The sequence below is a fragment of the Phocoena phocoena genome, chromosome 1, assembly GCF_963924675.1.
Source record: "Phocoena phocoena chromosome 1, mPhoPho1.1, whole genome shotgun sequence".
Lineage (NCBI taxonomy): Eukaryota > Metazoa > Chordata > Mammalia > Artiodactyla > Phocoenidae > Phocoena > Phocoena phocoena.
The window spans coordinates 41,465,953-41,485,767 of NC_089219.1; the positions used below are offsets into that span (position 1 = coordinate 41,465,953).

General features: G+C 39.5%; 1 protein-coding gene across 2 annotated transcripts in view; it reads left to right on the forward strand.

Annotated features, from left to right (window-relative positions):
• Window positions 1-45: 45 nt before the first annotated feature.
• ELAVL4 (ELAV like RNA binding protein 4) overlaps window positions 46-19,815 on the forward strand; it is an 87,154-nt gene continuing 67,384 nt past the window's right edge. Inside the window, exon 1 of one of the 2 annotated variants that reach the window (XM_065893397.1) lies at window positions 46-162. In XM_065893397.1, coding sequence (XP_065749469.1) covers window positions 46-162 — 117 coding nt within the window. Of the gene's footprint in view, window positions 163-2,706; window positions 2,981-19,815 lie in introns of those variants that run through there. The other variant, XM_065893405.1, reaches the window with a different exon arrangement.

The following is a 19,815-nucleotide window of genomic DNA, read 5'->3' on the forward strand; positions in this document are numbered from 1 at the left end:
CAGTCCATCTGGACTCTGTGTGGGAAAGCTGGCTGCCGGCGACTGATGCTGAGATATCTGCAACCTTTGGGATGTGTGCATGGTGGCGAGGGGCTGACTGATATGAGATTACTTCTTTTAAGGGAAATTGTTTTTAATGAGTCAAGAAACTGCTCATTTATGGTAAGAAGGATACAGCGGCACTGGCAGCCCCACAGCTCTGGGATATCATTTTTAGGTTGCCTTAGCTGCTTGAGTGAGACAAGTTTCTTTCTGTGGTGGTGGAGGATTGTGGCGGAAAAAAAAATATCATGCATGACTGGGAGACTCGCCTGCCTGATTCTTGAGATAATATGTTAAGAATCTGTTGCTTTACAAATGTCACACCACTGATGTAGCGGTCAGCCCCTCACTCTGAAAGATGAATGGTACTACTGGAAACGCAATAATAAGGTTGACTTTTCCCAACAATAGGATTCTGCCTTTGTCTTTAGAGAAAAGGCCTCCGAGGACATTTGTGCATTTGTTTGAGGATCCCGTTGAAAGGCTTTGGAGTGGAGGTTTTTGGAAAAGTGATCAATATACAAACTGCATGGATTTTTAGCCTAGCAAAACCAGCTAATTGTTTATACTGTAATATACAGTTACTATTTTGGAAAACTGGCCAGAATACCTTTTGATATCCCTAATGTTAATTTATGGCTCACTAAGTGTGCTGAGATTAGTATGGGTGGAAGAAAGGGTTTTTAAGAAATTCCGACTTTTAAAACCTCCAGAGAAAGACACAGTAAATATTTGTGTTCCCAATGAGCTGTTTTTATTTGTGTGTTAGTCAGCATTGTGTTCATGTTTACTTTTCACAATATTTTGATATTGGTGAGATCGTACTCAGAGTTTCTGTTGTTGATTTGGGGCACCTGTACCTGCCCTGTGTACGTATGTTGAGCTCTTTAGAGCACTTAACCTGTGAATTTGTCCTTCATACACAGTTCAAGGGATACTGTAGTACTATTGTGACTTGTAGGACTCTTAATACATTTGTTCAAGAAATTATTTTAAAAGTTTACTTAATTCAGTAGTGTTCCACTTGATGGGATCATAGTTTTAACATTTCTACTTTTCTATTTAATGTACTTTCATTTCTAATAGCTGAATTTATTTATATTCAAGTCTAATAACTCATGTTGTATACCCAACAGATACTGTTTTATGGTGTATCTGTATTTTTAAAGTGTGTATATATATGTATATTTGTATGTGTGTTCATGAAATAGTAGCTTGGAGAAAATAGCTTTAATTTTCTAATGTAAAGGTTGTTTTCTTTTATAATAATTTTTCACAGACCCATTTATTCTTGGACTTTGAAGCCTAGAGCATAGCATGATTTTCGGCCTATATTTCCACTTGGCCCAATCCCATCCCGCTGTCGACTCCAGCCAAAGATGAAAAATTATGATAAATTATGTCTTTAGTAATATGTGTTACCTCTGTGTATTTATTGAGGAACAAATTGACTAAATTATGAATTAGATAAATCACGATAAATTAGCCTTTGGGGTTAAAGTAAAACACAAACTCCTCAGATAAGCCACTTCAAAACCCAAACTAGAACAAAAAACTATACTACTGAAGGCTTGGTAGCATAGCGGTTATGAAATGTATAAAATGGGCAGACAAACTGTATACATCACCACACACTTGCTAAATGTCTCTTTGCAAGTCTTTTAAGAGGCCAAAGGAAAAAGACATCCTTGGAAGGAGAGAAGCAAAATCACGTGTTCAGTTAAGCAAGATGAGCACCCTGTACCGGTTATGAAATGAGGCTGTTGTCAAAAGTGTGTTTTACCTTTCTCTGAAGCAGTAGAGAAAGCAAAGAGAGAATGTATTTTAGTGGATTTTTAAAAATTCAGATCATGCTCCTATCCAAGTTGAGAAATAAATTCATTTAAATAAATCATTCATCATCCTCTGTTTTGAAAAGCTCAGGCAGAAGGCAGAAAGGTAGAGGCTGACAGCTGCCCCCCTTCTCCCCCACAGCTTTTTTTCTTTTTTGTTTATTAGGAAGTAGTTTTCTGAAGCAAACTTGTATGAACCTAGTTAACAGAGCAAGCCTGATCTCAAACTTGCTTTCTTTTGAAACGCTGGCCATATTAGCTGCAGAAGGAGCATGGCTCACTAAAAATCAGCAATATTGGGGAATAATAAAGTTAAAATGTAGATATATTAGCACATTAAAGTGCTTTTGTTGTATCTTTAAGCCCAGAGGCAGGTCATTAAATATGCATTTTGCTAGAAAGCAACTGTCGAAAAAGATAAGGTGGTTGAAAACATTCTATGAGGGAAAAGCGCTCAGTCAGAGGGGTGGGGTGATACAGCCCTCAGGACAGGGGAAAGGGAGAACACTCCCACTGTTAAGGTTTGCAAGCCGCCAGTGACCTGCAGTTGTTACAGTACTTTTGAGCTGGGAGGAAGGAAAAGGTAAATATACAAGTATGGCTGTGTTGCTTCAGCCTGGCCTTAATTACCAGACACAAGAAGCAGTTCAGAAATCTGGTCTCTGTTGTTGTAGAGGTCACCAAATCATTAACATCGTCAATCTGGCAGTAGCTAATTTAAATAGCACCTGATGTTGCAACGCCTCCCTTCGTTTCCCCAGCCAATCAGATCCTGGCTTCAGCTGACAGATGGTCCCATAAATGGATGTAAAAAGGGGAAGCTTCGAGCCAATTTCAGCAAGGCTCTGTTCAGTTGTTCTTATCTACATCCTAGAATCAGGGGTTTCAGCTCACTGCTCCTTTTATTTCTTTTATTTTTCTTTCTCTCCCCCTACCCCCCCAAAATAATTGATTTACTTTACAGTCATCCACACTGTGTTTTGTGGATCTTTAAAAATATATAACAATAGTAGTCATTTTAAAAATATATTCTGAAATCTTTGCAAATTTTAACAGAAGAGTCGAAGCTCTGCGAGACCCAATATTTGCCAATAAGAATGGTTATGGTAGGTATGACTAGATTTATAATCTGTTGTTTGTGCCGCTGGAGGGGAGAAAAGCATATCCACCTTGACCAGTCTTATGCTTGCACAAGACTTCAGTTCTCTGCTGCTGTTTGGTTCCTACATTTACTATCTCTTTTGTGTAGAGAGTGCGGGTAGGTCCTTTTATTGAAAAGCAGTTGGGAAATAGATTGTCATTTTTAACAGGTCATTGTCAATTTTCCCTTCAACATAAAGGTGGGGGTGGGGAAGGGGAGGTGGGCTGAAATAATTGCTGGTTTGTTGAAATAGGTTATATTACCTGAGACCATAATGGCAAAAGAAGGATTTTCTTTTTGTAAGGGAGAGGGGGTTTGTCTATGTGCCTCCTCGGTTTTGTGGGGCTCGAGGTGGCTGCCGCGGGCTTAGGAATCTCTCCATTTCCGTGCTGGAAATTTAAACCTTGAGAGGCAGCTCCTGAATACTGAACGTTGACATGGGCAGTTGTGTTTCGGGGGGCTGCGCATTCAAAACGGCAAAGAGAGTGATTTATTTGGGCTTCAGTAAATGCTGCATCTTGTATTTCAAAGAGTTTCCTGTCATGACCTCATAAAAAAGAGGAGGCGGCTTGTATGTGTAGCGGTGCCTGGCGTGTTGAGTTGTTGCTTCCTTCTCTGGGCAGCAGCTCTGTAAGAAGGAATGTCAGCTTTTACATAACGTTCCTTTCCGCTTTTGACACACTGTGTGAGGGTCCATCTTCTTCTGATCACAGATGGAGTGGAATGGCTTGAAGATGGTAAGTGAAAAGAGGAAGACAGCTTGGAGGTTCCAGCCGTGTGTGTGTGTGTGTGTGTGTGTGTGTGTGTGTGTGTGTGTTCGTGCGCGCGCATAAGGATGGTGGACTGTGCATTGTAAATCACTGTGCAGATCGCGTGTGTGTGTATGTGTGTGTTTATTAGTGTCTCTCTTTTCTGAAAACCAGAATCCATCTCCAAGTATAATGGCACTGCACGCACACAAGGCACACACACTGCCTCTTTTATCGAACACACATTTTAGCCAAGCAAGGTTGGTGTCTTTTTTGACAATCACAGTGTCACCATCGCTGTTGGCTGGCGTGTCCACCGCCTCTGTGAGCTTTCAACGGAATTGCACGACTGTTAAAGTTAAAGGCACATTTCTTTTTTCAGTCTCCTACTCGGAGTGATGGGGAAGGCTGGGAATGAGGGGTGGAGGAGGTGAGGTTCAGTACTAGCAGATGCAATTGTGGAACAGGACTTTTGGATGTAGAAGGGGAAGTAGAAAACCTTTCTGCCAAAGTAGTAAATCTATTTTTAGCATCATCTTTTTCTGGAAAAAAAAAAAGAAGCAGGGAAACTCCTTGAGTGCCGCTCCTGTTGCCTGATGTTGACCCTGAAGATATGGCACAAAATGGCACGATCAGATGCCACGAGTGCCCACTTTGACTTTGAATTTCACTAGCCATAGCTTTCACAGGGTTTCAAAGCTTGGTATGGGGGGAGGCTGTAAATTCATATCCATCTCACTTATTTTTTGCTAGAAAAGCCTGGGGAGGACTTTTCGCTCTGCATAGATGTTATAACAAAGCTGTGGTCTTTTTCCCATTCTTAGCGGATTGCCTTTGTCTGGCTGCTTGTTTTGATGGGTGTAAAACAAATAAGATTAGACCGAGCAGCCCAACTGAAAGCGATAGCTGGGAGGAAAACCCAATGAAAGGTTGCCGGGGAAACGAACAGAGGAAAAGCCGGGTAGGGAGCAGGTGGCTATCATGAGAACACACTGCAAACAGTGTAAAAAAGGGGGGGGGGGGGTTGGGGGGACAGGACCTTGATTATCTTTGCTGTTCTTTGTGGCCGGCCCAACTTTAATTATTCTTTATAAATAGGTGTTAATTACATTTCTAACTCTGGTTTACAGTGATTTTTAGAAATCTATTTTTAAGCATCTGTTCTGTCTCCCCTGTTGTGTGTGTGTGTTTTTTTTTTTTTTGGTTTAAAAAACAGAGAGAGAAGGAGAGGGGGAAGGGAGGTAGGGAATCTTGCTTTTTTTTCTCTCTCTCCCTCTCTCTCTTTCTCCTTTTCCCTGCTGTGAAATTGTGCTGCAAAAATCGCAAGGAATCCTGTGAGGCCATTTGAAAAAAATGTAAATTATATTGAATGAAGTTGACGGAAGCATAATAGTGAACTCCCACAGCTGATATGTTCTGCAAATGATTTCTTAGAAATTTCCAGCAAATATCCATAGGAGAAATGTAGGTAGAATACATTTACCCTAAGCAATGATCTTGTGCTAGGTGGTATTGGTGTTTTTCCTAAATCAGATATTGATACTACAGTTCCGGGGAGTTCATTGTATCTCTCATTTTATACCCCGGTAGAAATTACTTTTTAAAATAATAAATGGAAAGCTCTGTTCCAGTCTTCTGCTTCGCCTCCCTCTCTGTGCCTCCAGCCACAAGATCCGTCAGGCTGCACCCTTGCAACCACTGCCTTCCATTCAGCATTTGGTCCTGGTCTTGGCATAAACTGAGTGAAAAGCTGATTTTTCTTCCAGCGTCTCTGAACGTCTGGGACCCATGTGTGCACTGGGTGACAGGCATCTCTTGCTTTTTCTCTCTCAAAGTGTGCTTTACTAGTAGTCTCTTTTTCTCATGATGGTGGGTACCAGAAGGACTGAAAGGTATATTACTTAGGTGAATAGAAGGTAGCATAGAAACAACTGAAACGATGATCTATTACGGTTTCTTCTGGAGAGACAAATTAAGTACGTGATAATTTTAAGCCCCAGAATGAGAGATTAAAAGACACTGGAATATGCTGAAAGGTTAGGAAATATAATTGGCTTTATTGAAAGTGCTCTTAATTTTTACTCTCTCCATTGCAAACCTCTGCACCCCTCCCATTCTTTCTTCCTTGCAGATGCTTCTTTTTGTTTTGTCTTCTTATCGGGGGATTTTAAAAATTTGTTTTGACTATTGAAGTATTAAAAAAAATAAACTTATATTTTTTGTCATACCCTTGAACCTCTTACTCTCATATCTTGAGTGTGTAAACATATGTTGTTATTAAAAATTAGAATAGTTTTCTGATTATCTCAAATTTATTTTTTTCTGAGAATTTTTCTGCATATTTTAGTTAAGGGGAAAATCGTTTCTGTAGGAACTGTCACCTTGGCTTGGGTTGTAAAAAAGACACGTGGTTCTACTGCTGACCTTTCTCGCTTCTTTGTCTTAAAAATATTAATACCTACTACCTGCATGTGGAGGTGTTTCTTTACGGAAGCACAAGGCTGAGTGTGCATTTATTAAGAAATGAAAATCTGATGGGAAATATTTCTGCGAAAAACACCTGGCTACATCACAGTTTTAATGATCAGAATATTCTTGTATCTCATTGAAATATAATAGTTAAATCATTTAATATTTAAAATTTTGAATGAACATAGGTGGGGAAATAGCTGAAAAATTTCTTTGTAGGACAATTTTAATATCCCGTTTAAAAAAACTAACAAGCAACTTAACCATCATTTGTGATCTCAGTTCCATTCATTCCTAACTGCCATTCATTCAAGTCATCCTCCTGGCCAGGTATAGATGAGCTTGCTTCTGTTTGATAGTTTTCCAAAGCCTTAAAACTTTTTTCTCTCCCTATAGCCCTTCCTTGGTCCTTTGCATATTCAAGGATTTTGTTATAAGAGGACGTCCAGATTGTTGTGAGGTAATAACAATAGAATTTTTTTTTAAAGAAAGAGAAAGAAAATGAGCTACACGCTTTAGTGTTAAAACTCTTGAAATAGGGTTTGAGACATGTTAGACTTCACATATTTTAAACTTAGCATTTCTATTGGGGATAATCTATTTGAAACTTTAAATCTGGAAATCACTGCATGAATGGTGCTTTGTGTGTGTGTGTTTAATATCTCTAAAAGAATTTGTAAGTGAATCAAGGTGTTTTACTCAAATAAGAGTTACCACTGACAATGAAAAGGGTTTCCTCAGGGCAAGTTCTTTTCTTTGGTTTGATTTCTTCCCTTTGCTCTTATTTCCTTATTGTGGGTGGATTCTCCTCCTATATGTAGACCAAAAACTACTCCGTCCATGAGGAGATATGTTGATATGCTGCTTCAGTTAGCCCTTGGCTTCTTAATGCCTTATTTTAATTAAAAAAAGGCTGAAACAAATTATCAGTGTGTACCGCAAGTAAGGAATGGCGGTCTTGATAGAGGTCACATTGTACATAGACAGAAGTCCTTTGGCCTTGACAAATTTCTTCATCAGTTTCGATGATCTGTGGCCACCAGGCACTTAATTTATATGCCTGGACACTTAATATGTACATTTGTTGGTGAGTTGGCCAGCGGATGCTAGACACATGAGTATGCACTGGCAAATGCTGCAATGCAGTATTTTTTCCCAATGTCATTGGGAATTTGGGGGGTATGAGGGGACATAAACAGTCTCAAGCTTTTATCTTACTATTTTCCAGCAGATGGGCCGTGTTGTACAGAGCTGGCCAATTCCCCTTTTGAAAGTGAAGTCAACCTTTTATTGCCCACTATCCATCTCCTATCCTTTTGATAGATACATGTATGTGAGAGAGAGGGACTGTGTGTGTGTGTGTCTGTGTGTGTGTGTGTGTATCATTGTAAGCATTTGTGTTTCTGGAATCCTGCACCTGTCTTAGGTTTTCCTCTTTTGGTATTACCAAATGTGTATACATACTTGCAAGTATATGCGCATCTAAAAATGGAAAGAAAACCAAACTGGGCTGTTTTCCCCTAAGAAGTGGCTTCTCCTCCTCACAAATTCCAAGTTCCTTTATTAGAAAAATACAAAAATTCATGAAAAAGATATATCTAGACCCCACAGACCATTAGACCAAACACCCTTCTTTAGTTGCCACTTGAGAAACCATAAATGTGTAAATCCATAACAATATTTGTGAACTAGAAGCTACCCTGTCAATCAAGGGGTTGGGTTCAAATTAAAATATATGTATATGTGAAATGAGAATTTTGTTTTCTTTGGGAGCATTTGCACCTAATCTTTAGCCAGTGGTAAAAACAAGGAGGAGGTAGCGTGGCTGTGTTAGCTTCTCGTACTTCATTTTGTGAGTGTGTGTTTTAGGAACATCCTTGTATTTTTTAAATCTCTGTGTTTTAAGGGTAGAGGGCTTTTTATAGGTCAGCAGCTTTTTAAGTGTACAAAGAAAGGTGATCTGTGGGTGGGTGGGCGTTGTCACTAGCAGTAATTGTCATAAGTTAGCCATCTAGAAGTGGAAAGAAGAAAGAAAGCTGGAGGACAAGAGTGGAGAGGGGTACCAACATGTGGACCTGCACCTTGCCGGTGTAAGAGATAATGAGTGATAAATCTGAACTGGTGCAGTGTAGGTTGCCCAATAATTTCTCAGAACCTTGACTTTGCAGGTTCATTACTTCTTTGCTTGCTTGTTCACACCTTTAATTATATCCAGTTTGGGATGCTAGCTGGGGGCACCAAAGATGAGCCATTTTGTTGTTTAGTTCATTAAGCATTCAGGCAGTGTGCTCACAATAGCTTTGGAGCATCAGCCATAGAAATCAAGCACTTTGGAAATGAAATTGTTACAAAAGAACAAAAAATGAGAAAGCAATCAGCCAGCTAGCTTGCTTTGGATGTTCACATCCACTCTGCTTAGTGGTAATATTTATGCTGTTCCTTGTACATTCATTAAGAAATAACTTATGCAGGGTCAGTGCTCCTAATAGGCTGCTGGCTTTCTCTCTCTCTCTCTCTTTCTCTTTCTCTCTCCCCTCCCCGTCTCTTTATCTCTGTCTCTCCCCGTGCCCTCTCCCAACTCCTGAGATTTTCACCTTTTGCCAGACCATTTTAGCACTGACCATTTTTGCTTTGGCGAAGAACGTTATTCACATCTTCATTGTATCAAACACCAGAAATATTTTCCCCCCAATGTGGATCCCCCTGTACAAGGATCAAGAAATGCTGAATGCCATAAAGGAATTCTTAAATAAATTTTGGTTGAAAAAGCAGTGAAATGTTGAAGAAATAAGGTCAGTGTAATTGTTGTACTTGAATTTTTGTTTTTTGTTGTTCTTGGAAAGCCTTATTTTTAACCACAAAAGTAAAACACAAAAATAGCATATGTGATTTTTTTTTTAATGGACAAAAATTACAAGTCATAGGTCTCTCCTGAAAATAACTTTCCTTGGACTCTGGGTTTGAAAATAACATTTAAAATCAAAGTTCACTTCTTAATTATTCATTTTGAAGCTATAAAAATGTAGTAATTCATAAGTATTTTTTCTATAAGAGGTTTAGTTCTTTTTGCAGGATATGAGGAAGCAGAGAAACAATTCCAGTCAAGATGGCGAATTCTGAAAAACACACCACAGCGTGGAGGTTTCCTCTTGTTTTGCACTTTGTGGCATTGAATCTACTCCTGCTCATTCTGAGTCAGTTAAACCTTCTATTGTCTACTTTCTTGGAACAACTAGCCCTTGACGTTATTTTGCCAACTGTGTTCATAGTGGAGGATGGCTATCATTTGTTGTTGGATGAAGAAATATTTGTTGAAGACTTACTATGTGCATTTCTTTGAAACACGGAACTCAAAGTCACCATTTCTTCTGACACTAATCAAAAGATATATTAGAGGCTAAATCTCTGTAGGGATAAAATTGGGTGAGGGATTTTAAGGTTGGACGTCATTCAATGAGGTTTATGTCAAATTATGGGAAAAGATCTGTTGAAGCATTCAAGTACATTAGTGTTTTTTCTTTTGTATTTATAAGAGTCTATGCATGACTCTAAAAGATAGAAATAAAAGCTATTCTGGGCATTTTTGTCTATAAGGTTCCATGTATCCAGATTTCACTCTTAGGAAAAGGTAAAGTTTGGACAGTTGGAAAGAACTTGTCTATCCGCCGTCAGCTGCCCATGGAGCTTGGCTAGGTAACCTGTTAATTTTACAGAAATAAGAATGCCTTGCTTCTGACAGAGATGACTCTTAGAATAACTTTTCCCATGTTACTCTCCAGTGACAATTTGAGAAGATAGTGACCTCCTTGGCATACCCCTGTGCAAACTTTTTTTAGCTGTATAGAAGTACAGTTGATATAACCCCTGTGCAAACTTGACATTTGCTAGTGGAGAGTTACTTTGTCATACATACCTAGATACTGTGTGCAGTGTTTATACGTGTGTGGTATAGATAGACAGCCATGACCCCCGATGTGCCCTGGGAAGTATCAGTAATGGCTTCTCAAGTCACCTGTGTTTTCCTAAGCTGCCAGTCTAAACCCTTTAGAGTTTTGCTTTCTAATTTGTATATGAAAAATAACTGAGTTGAACTTTTTCTTCTAGTGCCCCCTTTGAAGATACAACAGTAGTAAATACAGCTTTAATGATAAACTTTAGCTCTAAGTGCTATTTAAAAGTCTGTAGTGGAAAGCCTGAGAACTTGCAATCTTTACTAATGAAACTTTCATTAGGAAAGTGCTCACTTAAAATGGAGTAACCGACTAAGTCCCTGTAATTTGTGATTTTGACCAGATTTGACTCATCTTTTCTTATGTTACTTTTTGTAATACAGCCAACCACACATCTAAAATTCTGGATATTGTACATGTCTTCAATATTAATTATCTATGTTGATGCACTGGGTACAGACAGTACAATTCCCACAAGTCCACATTCTTACTGTTACACTAAAACAAAAGTGATATTTATGAATAGTATTGGGAAAGTTGTCCTATAGTAACTGTTCCCCAAAGGAAGCTTTACATAAATATTCATTTATTATTCAGGATATTAAAAGGGAATCCTTAGCTTTTACTTTTTAATTTGGGCTAAAATATGTAAATTGGTTTTATTTTGGAGTTGCTCTGTTTTAGGTGGCTTTGGGGAAGGATAACTTTCTAGCTTGATTATATTTTAATTGTCTCTGTGGTAGAAAAGTTTCCAGACCCGAAACCAACCTGGTTATTGTGATTAGAAACCAGAGGGCCAGTGTACAGATGGGACTAAAAACATATTACGTCAACTGGTGCACGTGTAGAAAAATTAGATTTGTTTCTAACTAGATACCACTATTCCCATGTTCTTGTTAGCAGAGGCCAGGGAACCACAAGCCTGCCTTGGGCTCGGAGGACCTTCACAGGGCGCCTGTACGGGCAAGCCTCTGGAAAGATTGCTCTTTGTCTTAAGAAACCAGGACGTGCAAAGGACTTGAGTCAGGTGAACTTGGGTTAGAATCCTGACTTTTCCGAATAGTAATAGGGTGATCTCGGATGAGGTACTTGAGCTTTCTGAGCCTCAGTTACCTCATCTTTAAGATGGGAATGATAATGCCTGACTCACAGGGGTTCTGTGAAGATCAGATGAGAAACAGTATTTGAAGGCACCAGTCACATACAGGAGTTGAAAATTAAAGGTGCCTAGAGGACATTCACTCTCTTTCAGTCTGTAGTCATTCTATCCTCCGTGCCAGATGTCCTGGGGAGAAGTGACATTGCATGCTACCCTCACGGTCTCCATCCTCTCCCCAGAACTCATGGGGATGGGGGTTGTGTTTGACACACAGTGGTTTTTAAACATAGACAAGCCCTCAGTTCTTCCCTGGAATTGTGTGACTTTATTAAGTTTTCTATATTCTCCTATGTTTTTGCAAGGTACATCCATGATCTCCTTTGGAGTTCGAATTAACTCGGGATTTAGTCATTAGAAAAAGGGTGAACATAAAATTAATTGATGCTGTTTTCCCATTTCTTGATAGAGTCTGTTAGGAACTTCATAACTCATCCAGAAAGAAAATAAAAAGAAGTTAAGGTTAATTGATATGGTCTCATCTTTGTTGTCTAAGATAGATAGATAGGGTGAGTGAGTGAGTTATTTGACTTTGGCACCGAAACCAACTTACTTTGGACCTATTTTTCCCCTTCACCACATCAGCTTTTTTTCCCTCTATCCCTCTTTTCCCCAGTAGGCTGAATTCTGAAATTCTGTTTCTCAAGGAGTGGGGAAGAGGTTGAGGTAGAAACCGGCTTAATGAGGTTTTTCTAACTTGCCATCAGTTTTTCTTCTCCTGCTTGGTGAGGCAAGATGATAGATGGCTTTGGCAGTATAAACAGCTCTAGAAGTGATTGGATTGACTGAGAGGTGTGGGAGATGGGAGCGGAATGCTGGCCCTCAATTTATTAGCCTCCCATTTAAAGGAAGAAAAGAGAAAGGAGGAAAATCACCCCAAAGGCCTTGACATAGTTGTTGATCACACACACATGGGAAGGGGTATGGGTGGTGTCAGGACTGGTGTTAGGCCAAGCCTAATTTAGTTTATACCTTTCCCAAGGTTCTGAAGGGGGAATAAATAGGCACATAATAAATTCACAAACTGTTTTAAATTGGGACCTGTTGCTGTCACCAGTGAGCATGAAGAAATAACACAAGTAGTCCCTTCCGAGGATTCAAGAATTAAACTGAAAACATAACATTAGACTACTGTTTTAGTGTCGTGGATTTTGAATTCCACTTCATATGATCATAGGAAGGATGTGAAGGGAGCAATTTTCTTTCCTTCAATTTAATACTTAAAACTAGGGGAAGGGATTATAAATTGATCTGATCCCCCAGGTGCCATTTTGCAGGTCCTGTGTTTTTATGAAAAAGACCCTTTACTGTGAAACAGACAGACAGTTGAACTTTTTCTCTTTCCACATGTATCTGTTTCAAGGCTTCAGCAAGATTCATCAAAGGATTTTGTAAGCAGCCTTGTATGTGGTATGCAAGCTCTCTGGAAGAATTCAGTTGATTTTTAGACTGTGTTTATATGGGCAGAAATATATCTGTGGAAGAAAGGGGCTTAAATTTGAGAAGGTAGAAGACCTTTTCACATATTTTATCCTAGGGAAATCTCATACCTATTCATGAAAGACCAAAAAGAGATGATTGGGTGAGTGATTTGAGCAGGTGAATGGACAGGGAAGTAGCAGGTAGATATTCTTAGGATCTCCTTGCCAGATAAGGGTTTGCATTATTTAAAAGTGACCCATATTTAAGCCCATATTTGAATCTCAGTTCCTTCTTGCTTTATACCTCTGGCTTAAGGTTATCTGCAAGAAGATAAAAAAAGACTTCTAGCTTAGAAGAGCTTTAATAAGAACTCTTGAACAGGTGAACTTTGGAGACACGGACTTGCAGTTGGTATAATCTTAACAGTACTGCTCCTGAACTATCAGTTGTTCAAGAATAGAGGAGCAAGTTTGCATTTCTAGAACGTCAGCTGTTCTCAGCACAGTTTTGCTGTAATGGATCTGTGACTATGGAGATCATTTCTCATATTCACTTAACATTGCATAATTTTGACCCTGTGATGGCCGCTTAATCTCTTTAATGTAGTTAGGGCGGGGACTGTTAACCCCTTTTTATAGAAAATAAAGCTCGGCCGCCTGCCTTAGGTTACATAGTTAGCAATATCAGCAGTCCTAGATCCAGAGTGTTTGGGAATACATCCAGCTTGGCCAAAGTTTACTTCTCGGGGAGCGAGGGGGAGCGATTCCTTTTTCAGATCAAGTTTTTCAGTGTGGAATCAGCAAACACAATTGTGTGTCTATTGCATATAAACCAGACTCTAGGTGCCTCCTGGAATGTCACAGTATTTTAAACATACTCTAATATAGTGGGTAAGGACATGACAGAATGTGAAAATTGTCTCAGCAGAGGAGGTACAATGTGCACAAGAGGGAGACATTCACTGTTGTTGGAGGAAATGCCATTGGAGTGGAGCCAGGAAAGATGGATAGGCAGAAGAATTAGGACAAAGGGGATTCCGTGTGGAGGGAAGAGTATGAGTAAAAGCACAGAGGTGGGAAATTACTTAAAGAATAAGTAGTCTGGTATGAGTGCACCATAGGATGTGTAAAGGTGAAGCTAGAGAGATGGGTAAAAGCTATGGTTTAAGGTGGTTCGGGTGTTTTGACTTGGTTTTGACTTTAATTGGTAGCTATGCAATGTCTTAGATCAGAAAACTAGAGTTTCCTGATGGTTTAGCAGGGTCAAGACCTGTCTTTATTTAATCATGATTTCTTAGAGGTTGAAGTCACCATAAAGATGCTTCTAAAATGGATATTGGTTATTTAGAGGGAATCGGCGTTAAAGCACTCTTCTGGTCACGGTGTGACGTTATGATGATACTACTCATTGGTACAGTCACGCTGAGAATTGCTTTTAGGGTTACAATGCCAAAGAGCAGTAGGAGGGGAAATATCAACTTTATTTCAGATCATAAAGAAATGTGCCATTAGAGGAGTTTGCTGCATTCTCTCATCAACAGGTACCAGTGCTCATTTTGTGGGATGTGTGGCCAGAGAGCGGATGGTGGTGGTTTTGGAATAAACTGATTTCCTCCAGAATAGAAAAGTACCCGCTTCAGACTTCCAAGTGCATGTGCCGAGGCATGCTTGTCTCCTCTGGTAGTCTGGGAGCCCTGGAGGGTGGAGATCACGTCAAATGCTCTCTTATTTCAATGTTGGGCACGTGATAGGTACAATAAATGTTTGTTGAATTATCATAATATTTTTAAAGAGTCTGAATTGCAGAGTTAGAAAACTTGTGAATCTTGGATCTGTCATCAATTTGTGGGAGTCTATTTAGTCCAAGTCACCTGACCTTTCTGTGTTTCAGTTTCTTAATATGTAAAATAGAATTAATACAACTTCATAGCTTGATGGGAGGATTAGTTAAGCTATGTCCTTAATACACTTGAACAGACAGGATAACAATATTAGTTAAATTACTAAGTTCTAGTTTGCCTAAAATTGTTTTACTGAGTCTTGACCAGAATTTTTAAAAATTAAAACAACAAATGAAATAGAAATGAAAATTTCAGTGGCTGGTACTTAGTAAGGGCATTATTTCATGAAACTTTTCTTTCAGTTACCTATGTTCTGAGTTGTGATATGAAGTTGCTGTGTTCAATATACTACTTAATTTTTTTTACTTTGTTGGATCATGGTTAGTAAAACACTGTTCTAGATGATAATGATCTCTGAATTATCCAAAGGGAAAAAAACCAGTCAACTTTTTTCAGAGCTATGCAATGCAAGTTCTCTAGTATTTTCCAAATTATTAAAGAAAGGATGACTTCTGATTATTTTAGATTTAATGTGGAACATTGTATTCTAAATCTTTGAAAGTTAATGTCTGCATGATATATGTTGGGGCTTTCTATTAATTACAATATTTATTAACTAGCAAATCTCATTCCTTTGTCGAGCTATTTTAGCTGAACCTGCAAAGTAATGATAATGATGACAGTAATAAGTAGTGGAGGTGACCTAGATGTGAGACTAGAAATAATGAAATAAGCTTTCATTTGTTGAGCTCTTACTATGAGTCAGGCACTGTCAGACAGCATCCCTTTTAATCCTTAGAACAACCTTAAAAGGTAAATGTTAATTTTCCTGTTTTATGGATGAGCTAACTGAGGTTTTGGAAAGTAAATTAAAGTTATATAGCCAATAATTGATTGGGCAAGGATTCGATTTGAACCCAGGTCTACTTCCAGAGCAAGATTTTAAAGTTCCATGAAGATGTATTAAGATGCCTGCTATGTATTAGCAGTGTACTTCTCTACAAAGATAGGTGGGTCAATTGGTCTTTACCCTTGAGGGTTTACTACCTGCCCTTGAGATTTTTCTGTGCATGAAAGTAAGTAAAATGTGATTTAATCATAAGAGGACAGGCATAAAGACTCTCATACTAAGTATTTTATTTTTGGAAGTACTGAGAAAAGTGCCTGGAAAATAGTAGGTATTCAGTAAAGATTTATTAAGCTGAATTGAAATTGGATTAATTCTTACCTGGTGACTGGGGAGAGAATGGGACAATACTGGGGAAGCTTTGTGGTAAAGAGCGTCTTTACCTGCAAAGTGGCAGATCCATCTGTCCTAGAGCCATTCAGTGCCTTTTGGAATTCCTAGAATGGCAGCAAGGAAAGCCAACTGGAGTTCAAGAACTCAAATTATAAACTTCAAGTTTCATTCAGGCAGAGAGAACTTTTTCCATTTTAGTATAAAAAGAGAATCCTGTGACAGAGACATTTGGAGAATGATAATTGAAGGGTAGCCTTCCTTAGAATTTAAAATAACAAAATAATTGTTGTTGTTAATTTTACTATACCACTTACTAACCTTATAACCTCAAGCAAGTCACATTACCTCTTTGAGCCTCAGTTTCCGCATCTGCAAAATATTTATCCCTCTCAGCGTTGTTGTGAGGATTAAATAGATCCATTTGATAAATATTTACTAAGCACTTACCATTTGGTGGTCTCTGAGGCCTTAGTAAAGGAGACATAGCCCACTGCCCTCAAAGAACTGAGTATCTGGTGAAAGTGCTGTGAGAGTAGGATTCGGACTCCCACCATGTGAATAGGCCACCACTGAAAGAACGCAACACCCTGCAGTCTGCTTTTGCGTGCATGTTATGGTCATGCATGCCTCATTTGCATCGTTAGAAGTTCAAGTTTATTGAGGGTGCTGTGACAGTCATCTTCTTATCCCCTCCTCCCCCTGGAACCCAGCCTTGCCCAGTGGTACAGTGTTACCTTATATAGTTGTCACTCAATGAATGCAGCCCAATTCAGCAAATATTTACCAAGTTGTTCGAGTACTGTGCTGGGGAAGGGAGAGTAACCTTTGCTGAACAGAGTTGAGTTTAAAATGACTTTAGCGCACAAAGGGGGAACAGTCTCATGAGGTGGTGATAAACTACACTAGTGCTAAAAATGCCTGTGATCTATTCAGGAAGAAAATAGGGCCCCAAAGAAAATTCGGCAGGGAGCCTAAAAAAATAATGTATTCTTTCTGTTTCTCAGTGCTGTTTTGTTCGCATTTCACGGGGAACCAGTGTATTGCTACCGGCACAGAGTTGAGATGCGATCGCAGAGATGGCTACTTTAGATTAATGGCTCAGGACCAAGCCCTGCCACCTTCACCAGGCCCAGAAGACCCTCCATGGCCTGGCCCCTGCCCTCCTTTCCAGCTTCCCATCCTGCAGCTCTCTGCCTTCCGTTCATTCTCCACTGTGGAACTGCGCCATGCTCTTCTGTACTTATGCCCAAACGATCCCTGGGTCTCAAAACATACTTCTGCTTTTCTTTACCTGACTTCATGAGACAAATCGGAGGCGACTTCTCACCCAGGAAAGTTTGTCTGAGTGATGCAGGGTTAGAGCTCCTCTGTTAGCACTGTGGCATCCTTCCATCATTGGTCTTCCACATGGTATAATCAATTGTTGATTTGTCTGTTTTACCACCACCTCAACAGTCAGGACTGGGTTTATCTCTCTTCCTGGCTCAGTAGGTGCTCAGTAATTAATTGTTAACTGAGTGATATAGTTGGATGTCTGTTAGATTGTCCATAAATGGGTTCTTACCAGGTGTGCTGTTAACCTCTAGCCTATGAGAGATGTGTCGGACCCAAAGCCCCCTTATCAAGAAGACTGGTTTTGACACTCCTGTTGCTTACCAACCACAGTCTGTGACTTTTAAGTTGAAGGTCTTGAGTATGTCTGTTTACGTGAAACTTTTCCTGAGCACCGTGACTCACCTGTGATTCCTCAGTAATTCTTCTTTCCTCTAGATTCCTTTGTCACTTGCTCTCTGTACCACACAGTTAACAATGATATATCACAATAATGGCAGCCCTTTATTGTGTACGTGTCAGACTTTGCAAAAGAACTTTACTTAGGTTATCTCATTAAACCTCGCAACAATTCTAGGAAGCAGGTATTTTTATTCCCATTTTGAAGAAAGAGCACCATGTAGCTTACATAACTTACACAAGGTCACATGGCTAGGAAATGTCAGACTTGGAATTCCAAGCCTACTCTGTTTGTTTCCAAAGCCCATGTTCTGTCTCCCTGTATCTATTACTCACCTCTTAAAAGGTGGGGACTAAAAAGAGGCATTTAGCCTAGTGGTTATTAATATTAATAAGGACCATTTAGCCTAGTGGGACTTTTGATCAAGATTGCCAGGATTCAAATCCTGGCTTTACCAGCTGTGACCTTGGGCAAATCACTTACCCTCCCTGTGCCTCCATTTCTTCATCTTTAAACTAGGGTTCTTGTGAGGATTTGATGGACCAATGTATATTAAGGATTAAAAACAGTGTTCAGCATATAAAGTGTTAATGATCATTATTATTATCATACAATATTAATTTTTGTCCCATTCTTCAAATATTTGTTTAGTGCCTGCTATAGGCCAGATACTGGTCTAGGTGCTGGAGATACAGTGGTGACTAAGACATTCCATCATGGAGCTTTCGTCTTACAGAGGGAAGACAGACAACAGAGTAAATAAATAAGTGGATATTACTAGATAATACATATTTTGTGATATCTTAGTTCACATAATGAAATGCTATTTTAGTATATATGCTGCTGAAGCGAGCACTGGAATGCTATTTTAAAAATACAGGTAATGGAGAGTGGCACTAACGAGCACGTGTTTGTGGACACACAGGGAGGACACAACAGTTCAGCCAATGTCTTGCTTCTGCTTGGCGAGGTGGAGCAGTCCATGCCCTGCTCTGAAAGGCTGGGCTTTACATGTCCAGATGCTGATTCTTGGGATGACAGGCTCGCCTTACCTGCACTCAGTGTGGGGTGGTCATCCCTGGGGTGGCAGGAAATTAAATGATTAGGTTGAGGTGTCTGGGCCTCAGGAAAACCCAACATAGAGAACTCATAAATAGGCCAGGGGGTCTCCAGTCTATAGGGGAGAGACTCCACTCTCTTTCCCTACACTTGAGGCTGTAAAATGGAATAAAATGTCCTGAAATGATCAGAAGGATGTTTTGGCCAATCATTCAGCTAAAGACAGGGTCAGCTGGGATGTATTGTCAAATAATTTTGTAAGATCTCCTGATAGCTCTTTGCAGGAGCCTGGACCTAAAAAGTGCAGTAGTCATTGACACTATCACAGGATTCTTCATGTTCATAAGAGCATTATAGTGGTCAAGAGCACGAGCTTGGGAGTCAGAGAAATCAAGGGTTTTTTCCTTCCCTGCTTACTTGTAGTGGGGTCTTGTAAAGTCACTAACTTGTCTGAGCCTCAGTTTGTCTATAAAATGGGGTTAATAATACCTACTTAAGTGGCTTGTTCAGAGGATTAATTGTTAGCATATGTAAAGAGCCTGGTTCAGAGCCTGGCTATGTAGTAGGCTTTTAATAAAGAAGAATTTTTTTTATTAAGTTCAGTCCCCTCAGGGTGTGCATTTTATGTATCGGTTGTTTATTGCGGGGCTCACAGGGGGAGACTTAGACTAAAATATGTGAGCTCCTTCCCATTGTATAACCTTCAAAAACGAGAGCAGGTAACCTCAAAACCAAGGATATATCATCTCAGAAGGATTGTGGACACCAGAGGAAAATAAGATTTGATTTGCTCCAAATCAGTATGGTGGAGACTGGAACAGCCAGTCTCTGTCACAAAGCTGTGTTGGCTGCATCCTCCTGGAGTCACAGGCCCTTAGAGGCCTGAGGCTCTGTGAAGAAAGACACTTGATAAAAGGGCTTTGGGATCTGAAATCCTGAGTTCAGTTCTTGATTCTGCTACTTTCTAGTTTTAAAGTTTAAGCACTTATAAATGTGTGTTGTCGTAGGTCAAACACGTTCAGAAAGGATCCTATTCTAACGGGAATTATAAATAAATCTACTTGATGCCCCAGTGTGAGCAACTGAAGAATATTAGTTCTACAATATAGATAGAACCCTCTATATATTTTTATTTGCTCTCTCCATCGTGTATACTATTGCATAAAATTAGATTAAAATCTTA